The sequence below is a fragment of the Bos indicus genome, chromosome 4, assembly GCF_029378745.1.
Source record: "Bos indicus isolate NIAB-ARS_2022 breed Sahiwal x Tharparkar chromosome 4, NIAB-ARS_B.indTharparkar_mat_pri_1.0, whole genome shotgun sequence".
NCBI classification, from domain to species: domain Eukaryota; kingdom Metazoa; phylum Chordata; class Mammalia; order Artiodactyla; family Bovidae; genus Bos; species Bos indicus.
Genome location: NC_091763.1, coordinates 102,091,285 through 102,100,260, shown reverse-complemented (window position 1 = coordinate 102,100,260; position 8,976 = coordinate 102,091,285). Strand labels below are relative to the sequence as shown.

Here is an 8,976-nt window from a genome sequence, read left to right as displayed (position 1 = left end):
AGGACAGTAAAAGCACACTGGTTAATCACCTACGAAGCTAGTATAAAGGTTAAAGAACAAAAATAGTAAATAACTGTAACTGTAATAATTTTTAATGGACACATAAGATGAAAAGATGTAAAATGTGACCAAAAATGAAATGTGGGTGCGGGGGGGGGGGGGGGGGGGGGAGGGGGAGGAATATAGAGATTTAGAAAGAATTCAAACTTATATTGTTACCTACTTAGAGTTGTTTGCTGTAAGCCTGATGGCAATCACACAGCAAAATCACAAAAGATAAAGGAATCTAAGCATTGCTTTTGTTTAGTCACTAAGTCATGTCCAAATCTTTTGTGATCCCATGGACTGCAGCCTGCCAGGCTCCTCTGTCTATGGGATTCTCAGGCAAGAATACCGGCATGGGTTGCCATTTCCTTCTCTAGGGAATCTTTCCAAACCAGTGTTTGAACCTCTTTCTCTTAGGTTGCAGGTGGATTCTTTACCACTGAGCCACCAGGGAAGCCTCATCTAAGCATGCCATTATAGAAAACCAAATAAAGACAGACAAATACTGTATAACCTCACTTATGTAGAATCTAAAGAAACAAGCAAATTCATGGAGACAGAGAATAGACTGGCAATTGCCAGAGGCAGGGCTTTCAAGTGGGGGTGGGTAGTGAAATGGGTGAAAGGGGCAAAAGGCAAACTTCAAGTTATAAAATAAGTAAGTCCTGCTGCTAAGTCACTTCAGTCATATCCGACTTTGTGTGACTCCATAGACGGCAGCCCACCAGGCTCCCCCGTCCCTGGGATTCTCCAGGCAAGAACACTGGAGTGGGTTGCCATTTCCTTCTCCAATGTATGAAAGTGAAAAGTGAAAGTGAAGTTGCTCAGTCGTGTCTGACTCTTCGCGACCCCATGGACTGCAGCCTACCAGGCTCCTCCGTCCATGGGATTTTCCAGGCAAGAGTACTGGAGTGGCGTGCCATTGCCTTCTCCGGTTGGTACAGCATGGTGACTGTAATTAAACATTGCGGTGATCCTTTCACAATAGATACAAATATTGAATCATTATGTTGTGCTCCTGAATTTGATATCATGTGACATGTCAATATTAACTCAAAAAAAATAACAAAACCCAACAACGACAACAGACAGGGGAGCAAGGGCTGCTATTTTCTAAGGGATGCCAGAGAAGCTGAAAAAGAGTCAACTAAATTTTTTAAGTCCTAAGAATGAGAGGGAAAGGGACAAACTCTAGACTCAAGATGTAGTAGAAAAAATGTGCCGATAAGAAGTCTTCTATACAGTGAACAGAAGGGTACATGAAATAAAGGAGGCTGAAAAAACTCATCACTGGGGGACTGTGATACTACTATGGCAATAGAGATAAATTTAATCAAGCATTCAGTTCAGTTCAGTTCAGTCACTCAGTCGTATCTGACTCTTTGCAACCCCATGAATTGCAGCATGCCAGGTCTCCCTGTCCATCACCAACTCCCAGAGTTCACTCAAACTCATGTCCATCGAGTCAGTGATGCCTTCCGGCCATCTCATCCTCTGTCGTCCCCTTATCCTCCTGCCCTGAATCCCTCCCAGCATCAGAGTCTTTTCCAATGAATCAACTCTTCGCATGAGGTGGCCAAAGTACTGGAGTTTCAGCTTTAGCATCATTCCTTCCAAAGAACACCCAGGACTGATCTCCTTTAGAATGGACTGGTTGGATCTCCTTGCAGTCCAAGGGACTCTCAAGAGTCTTCTCCAACACCACGGTTCAAAAGCATTTTAGGACACCAGCTATTATATTACTGATTTTATGAAGGAAAAACTCAGCGGCTTAAAACAATATAAACTTATTGCCTTTAGTTTGTGTGGGTCAAAAATCTGGGCATGGCATAGCTGAGTCCTCTAGATCTGGGTCTCTCAACAAGGCTGTAGTCATCTGATGGCTCAACTTGGGGAGAATTTGCTTCCATATTCACTCCAGTGGTTATATTAGCAGGATCCAGTTACTTGTGGTTATTGGATTGAGGGACTCAGTTCCTTGCTGGCTATTAGATGGACATCTTCCTTAATTCCTTGCTCTGTAGGCTTCTCCATAGGGCAGCTCAGAGCAAGCAAACAAAAGAGGAAGAGAGAATGAGGAAGCCAGGAGCCAGAATGTTTTTTGACGTCTCATCACTTTTGCCATATTCTCTTTGTTGGAAGGAAGTTCCCAGGTCCGACCCATACTCAAGGGGAGGCAGTTATAAGCGGGTGTGAACACAGACAGGCTGGATCATTGGAGCCATCTTAGATGCTGCCAACCACATGGGCAAAATCAGGGACTGACTCTGCCTAAAACAGAAGTGTTTGACAGACGAATGTTTGTATTCCAGCATTAAGGAAGTTGTACTTGTTTCTTACCTTGCTTGCTCATGTTGAGTGTTGTGCTAAGAAAATTTGAAAAAGTCCTTAGAGGAACCAGAGATCAAATTGCCAACATCCACTGGATCATCGAAAAAGCAAGAGAGTTCCAGAAAAACATCTATTTCTGCTTTATCAACTATGCCAAAGCCTTTGACTGTGTGGATCACAATAAACTGTGGAAAATTCTGAAAGAGATGGGAATACCAGACCACCTGACCTGCCTCTTGAGAAATTTGTATGCAGGTCAGGAAGCAACAGTTAGAACTGGACATGGAACAACAGACTGGTTCCAAATAGGAAAAGGAGTACATCAAAGCTGTATATTGTCACCCTGCTTATTTACCTTATATGCAGAGTACATCATGAGAAACGCTGGACTGGAAGAAACACAAGCTGGAATCAAGACTGCCGGGAGAAATATCAATAACCTCAGATATGCAGATGACACCACCCTTATGGCAGAAAGTGAAGACGAACTAAAAAGCCTCTTGATGAAAGTGAAAGTAGAGAGTGAAAAAGTTGGCTTAAAGCTCAACATTCAGAAAACGAAGATCATGGCATCCGGTCCCATCACTTCATGGGAAATAGATGGGGAAACAGTGGAAACAGTGTCAGACTTTATTTTTCTGGGCTCCAAAATCACTGCAGATGGTGACTGCAGCCATGAAATTAACAGACACTTACTCCTTGGAAGGAAAGTTATGACCAACCTAGATAGCATATTCAAAAGCAGAGACATTACTTTGCCAACAAAGGTTCGTCTAGTCAAGGCTATGGTTTTTCCTGTGGTCATGTATGGATGTGAGAGTTGGACTGTGAAGAAGGCTGAGCGCTGAAGAATTGATGCTTTTGAACTGTGGTGTTGGAGAAGACTCTTGAGAGTCCCTTGGACTGCAAGGAGATCCAACCAGTCCATTCTGAAGGAGATCAGCCCTGGGATTTCTTTGGAAGGAATGATGCTAAAGCTGAAGCTCCAGTACTTTGGCCACCTCATGCGAAGAGTTGACTCATTGGAAAAGACTCTGATGCTGGGAGGGATTGGGGGCAAGAGGAGAAGGGGACGACAGAGGATGAGATGGCTGGATGGCATCACTGACTCGATGGACGTGAGTCTGAGTGAACTCTGGGAGTTGGTGATAGACAGGGAGGCCTGGCGTGCTGGGATTCATGGGGTCGCAAAGAGTCGGACACGACTGAGCGACTGAACTGAACTGATCTATCAAAAAATACTTATGAAGGTGACAAACGTCCACACTGGAATGTGTCAGTGTAAGGAACTTTTAGCGACAATTTGCAAAGACTCCCTTATATTTAAAATGAGCAAACTATATATGCAAGCACTTTGTTTCTTTAAAAGGAGGAGTCTGAAAGGAGGAAGAAAAATCACAATGTTGGGGGAAAATATTTTAGAAGAGGATTTTTCTTTCCTAAACTAGGCCTGTTGGTCTGGGCCCCGCCCATCTCTGAGGCCCCCTCTCCCCTCACTCAGTGCTTGGCACCTCAAACTGCAACCGCATGTGTTTCCTTGCCTGTCAGTAACAGCAGCTTCTCCCCTAACTTCACTTCATTCAGGTCTGTTCTCAAACCTCACCTACATAGAAAGAACTTTCCCGACTACTATCTAAAATATCATTCGCTTACTTTGGTTTTGTTTTTCTTTATAGCAGTTACCACTTTCTGACATGTGTTTGTTTGTTTGTTTACTGCCTGTCACTTCCATTAAGACTTCTATCTCCTGGAAAAGAAAGCCGTTGGCTCTCCTCAATAATGTATGTTGGGTAAATAAAAGAAAAAATAAAATAAAGGCCCATAAAAAACACGACAGAAGAGCCTAACAGAAAGTGGGAGAAAAAAGTGGGAGAAGCATGAGCAATTACAATTTGCCAGATATATGCTAACATAAATTCATGCACTAGAGAATATTTATATTTGTGTGCAACGTGTGACTTATTTTTAAAATGTTCTGAAATAGTTAAATAAGCTAATCTACTTGAAAATACTTAAGACAGAATTTAAATCCGCGCTCACAGCACCGCTACCTTCCAGACGCGTGCCCTAATTTCTCTGACTTTCTCAGGAGACTGAGCGCACCCTCCCTCTTATAAAATGTATTCTTGTCGCTATCTGATTGGCTGTTCCTCCCAGGCTCTCCTTTCTCATTGGTTGTTCCCCCAGTCCTTCACTCCTGGATCCAAGCTCTCCATTTGTCTGCTGCAGCAGACCGTGGCTGCAAGCGGCACTTCAGCCAGAGTAGTTCCCCGGTGACGTCAAAGGCGCTGCCTGCCCACATTCCAAGGCATGGGCGGGGACTTCCCGCAGTCCCCGCCTTTGGGCGGAGAGCAAGACTTTTGATTGGATAGGGCGGCGAGGTGAGCATCCGATTGGTCCCCGCCCTGGACGGAGGCGGGATCTTAGCTGCGTCCTGGAGCAGAGCTGAGGAGCCCTGGGGAGTCTCAAAGTTTTGAGTCTGGAGCAGTAGCGGAGAGTGGGTTTATTGAGAGGGGCTTTTCTTGGGATGAGGATTGATCTCCTGCCTTTATTTTGGAGGCACACTCTGGTTTATTCTCCTCAGCCTACGATCTGATCTCTGGACAGTCTGTTTCCTTAGGAGATTCTCAGGTCTCCGAGGACACTGGACCCTTGGCAGTTCTCTCTGAGGCAGAGGAGCGAACGGTTTGCTTCCTAAGTGCATAAGCTACACGCATACGCACGCACACACGGGCACACACACAGGCACATACCCTCACGCGGAGGCGGATCTCGCCCACCGAGGCCTCCCAGTCCGCTCCCCTCCTGCGCTCAGCATCCTCGGCCCAGCGCGCCTCGGACCACCATGGAGGTGCTGGAGAGCGGGGAGCAGAGCGTCCTGCAGTGGGACCGCAAGCTGAGCGAGCTGTCAGAGCCCGGGGAGACCGAGGCTCTCATGTACCACACGGTGAGGACTCGGTGGGCAGGGGAAGGGGCGGCTGGAGAAGGGTAATTGTCATCAAAGGAACAGCTCGGGACCGGGAACTGGGAAGGGAGTATTTGGGGAAGAGCCTGCCCAGAATGGAGCAATCTGGGGAGAGGTGTGGTTTTTCTAGCTGAAAGCCTCTGGCCCTTTAAAATTTTTGATAACAGTAACGACCCTTTGTATTTCTTTAGCAACTTATACTCTTCTCCGAGGGCTTTTCACATCTGCTATTTCATTTCTTATTGCTCCATAAAGCTGGAGAGGAGGTAGATGGTTTGATAATCTGTTTCGTTTGCTACTGATTTTTGTGGGATGCTTTTAAAAAACTGGACAAAACAAAGTAGCAGTTTCTTTCCTTCGCCGTCATATTCTCTCCCTCTCTTCTTTACTTTTTAATTTGTATTTTAAGAAATATACCTCTGTGTATGTGTGTGTGTTTTGAAAAAAGGCCTTCCTTTTAGGAGAAAGACTACTTTATTTGACTCTTCTAACCATGCAGCCAAGAAGTCTGCTTCCTCCTTCTTCAGAGGAAAGATCAGCAAAGGGGTATGGAAAATCTGAGTGCACATTTCGGAAAGGGTTTGGGGAAGGTGGGACAGCTCACCAGTTTCTTGCTCAGCCTTATGCCCCAGCGACCCTTTTGGGCATTAACCTCTCATAGAGCACACACATTTCTTTAAAAGTTTTCAATTTCAACTAAGTGCTTAGTATTAAATTTGCAACATGAAATTTTGCTTACAGCAGCCAGCACTGAGACTGTGACTTTATCGTGAGGTCTCTTTGTCTCTTTTTTCTTTTGACAAATGCAGAGTTTATGTTGAGAGAGAGAGGGAGAAACACTAATAAAATGAGAAGCTTGGCTGTTTTCCCTTTATGATTCTTTTAGTGGGGTCAGTGCCAGGATATTTGAAACTTGCAAAATGGCCTGCAGGCTCCACCTCTCTGGCCTTGGCCTCTGGCTGACGTTATTTTGGGAAAAGGGAGGAGGGCCTCCCTGTGATTCCCACCAAAGCGTTTGTGGTGGCTGAGAATGGCTTGTTGAAAACAGGCGGAGGGCGGGATGAGAGGGAGTGGAAGCCCATGCTGGGTCAAAAGCCAGATGTGTGGTATGATCTTTTGGGCTGTGCTGGACCAGCCTGTCCTGAGGAGACCATGTAGGCTGCGTTTGGACTGGGGGCCCAGATGTGCTTCCTGTTGCCAGGACAGAACTGAGAGCACATTGGCCCTCAAATATCTTCTGATAGTATCTCCAGATGTTTCTCCTGACGTGGGCCACACTTTAACCATGTGCGAGGGGCGGCTCTTTTCTTTTGTCCTCGTGAATACTGTGAAAATGTGTCATCCAGCAGCTGTAATGCTTTGGGTTGTCTTTTAGCTGGTGGGATAATTTATGCACAGGGTCCACATTCCCTTCTTAGGGCCTCAGGACTTGCATTTGTGAGATCTCAGGGTTTGAGATGCTACCTGTGACTGTGGCTTAACTCCAGGTAGACTGCTCAGGCTGGCTCTCACATCTTTATGAACAGTTTAAGGAGTAAAGACCTTACCTTTCTCTTGGTAGTAAGGGCTTAGTTTTTCTTATTGTGATGAAGCAGTGACGGGTGATTATTTTTCTTCTAATTTGATTTTTTTTTCCAATTATTTTTTATGTCTGCCACTTAGGGACTTGTCTTTCTTCTGGGCAGCTCTCATAAAATACCACTTGTCATTGTTGCAAGTCATGACCCAGAAACTGAGTATATGAATTAGTGTTGAAAGATGAGGTTTAGTAGCACAGACGACTGGATTATATTCCTTCTAAACTAAGGGGAGTTTGGCAGAGATTTGAAAATAGATAACTTTCCCATCTGTCTCTTGAACTCTGTTGAGTGTCCAGTTGCAGAGCTGGTTATTATTGCCATTTGTCCATAATGTGAAATGGCCTGACCTCCAAGTGGAAAAAGGGTGGCCTGATTATGCATCCACTCAAAGATTTATTTGTTCTTGCAGTGAATGGCTGTTGAGTAGCTTCTGTGTGCAAAACACTGCTCTAAGCAGTTGTTGTTGTTCACTTGATAGTCATCTTGGAGTCTTTGCGACCCCATGGACTGTGGCACACCTGGCTTCCCTGTCCTTCACTATCTCCAGAGTTTGCTCAAACTCGAGTCCATTGAATCGGTGATGCCATCCTACCATCTCATCCTCTGTCACCCCCCTTCTCCTCTTGCCCTCAAGCAGCTGGGGTATATCAGTGAACAAAAAAACCTCAAAATGCTTGACCTAGAGAAACTTACACTCTGTGTGTGTGTTCAAGGAAAGATAAACAATGAAACAGTAAGCATAAGAAGTAAGAGATATGGTATGCCGGACAATAAAGTACTATGGTAAAAGTAAAATGAGAGTGAGGTAAGGGGGATAGAGTGTAAGGGGAATAGAGAGTAAGGTAAGGGGGATAGAGTGAATTGAGTGATCAGAATAAGCCTCCCATACAAAGTGGATCTGAACAGAGGCTTGAAGGAGGAGAGAAGGATCTCAGCAGGTTGAAAAACCAGAGCAAAGGCGCTCAGGTGGGAGTGCATCTGGCATGAGCTTATGGTAACATCACTTTCTGTTTTAGATCCCCCCATTTGGGTCAGTTTTTTCCTTGTAAATGCAGGTTACTCCAGGCAAAGTGCCTGTTTTTGGAAAGGCCCACTGAAACTTTCCAAGTTGAGTAAATTAGGCATCACATAGGGAGTGGAGAGCCTGCAGGGAGGAAAATCGGTAAGGTAATGTAGTTACCATCTATTGAATATTTATCATCTGAAAGGGAGGGCTAGCTTCATAGGCCTGCCACCTGTGCAGTCCCACAGGGCCCCGCAATCTGATGCTATGCTGTCACCATCTTGAAATCCTTAATCATCTTTGAACAAGGGGCTCCACATTTGGATTTTGTATCAGGTGCCATAGATTGTGTAGCTAGTTCTGATGAAAGGCATTGTACTTAGTGCTTTACAAAAATGATATCTCAATGGAACTTCCCTGTCAGCCCAGTCGTTAAGAATTCCTGCTTCCACTGCAGGGGCATGGGTTTGATCCCTGGACTGGGAACTCAGATCCTGCACGCCCTGCGTTGTGGCAAAAAAAAAAAAAAAAAAAAAAAAAAACTTTCAATGTTCTAATGAAGGAGTTGTTTTACGGATTAAAAAACTGTGGCTTAATGAGTTTAAGCAAATTGGTAAAGGTCATTTAAACTCAAGTCTGCCTGCCTCTAGTGCCCAAACTCTTGCCCACTGTGTTATATGAATGAAGGATCTAGACTTAAAAGGAACTGAGTCAGGGAATGGGAAAGGATATTTGGGGAGTCAGAAATTGCTGAGTCTGAAAGCAGCTAATATTTAACCAAGGTGGCAGTGCAGCCACCAGCCCTTCTTAGCGTGATTACTCTTTTGCTCTCAATAGGGATTTATCTACTACATGCATGATTGCTGCTGTCTGTTTGGCAAAACTGTCACCTACCTGATTTTCAAAACATAGAAGGTGCCGGAGGCTGGGATTGTCACATCTCCCAGGCACCTTCTCTGAACCATCAGGCGCAATGAAAGGCGTGCATAGAAAGACTGAATTTGGAATTGCTCATTAGATCCTGAATTATTAGAGCCTTGCAGTTCCTCTTG

The 8,976-nt window shown here is 44.9% G+C and overlaps 1 protein-coding gene across 1 annotated transcript in view; it reads left to right on the top strand.

The window, feature by feature from the left end:
• The first annotated feature begins 4,807 nt into the window (after positions 1-4,807).
• CREB3L2 (cAMP responsive element binding protein 3 like 2) overlaps positions 4,808-8,976 on the top strand; it is a 128,277-nt gene continuing 124,108 nt past the window's right edge. Inside the window, exon 1 of the mRNA XM_019959153.2 lies at positions 4,808-5,323. Coding sequence (XP_019814712.2) covers positions 5,222-5,323 — 102 coding nt within the window. The 5' untranslated portion in view covers positions 4,808-5,221. The remainder of the gene's footprint in view (positions 5,324-8,976) is intronic.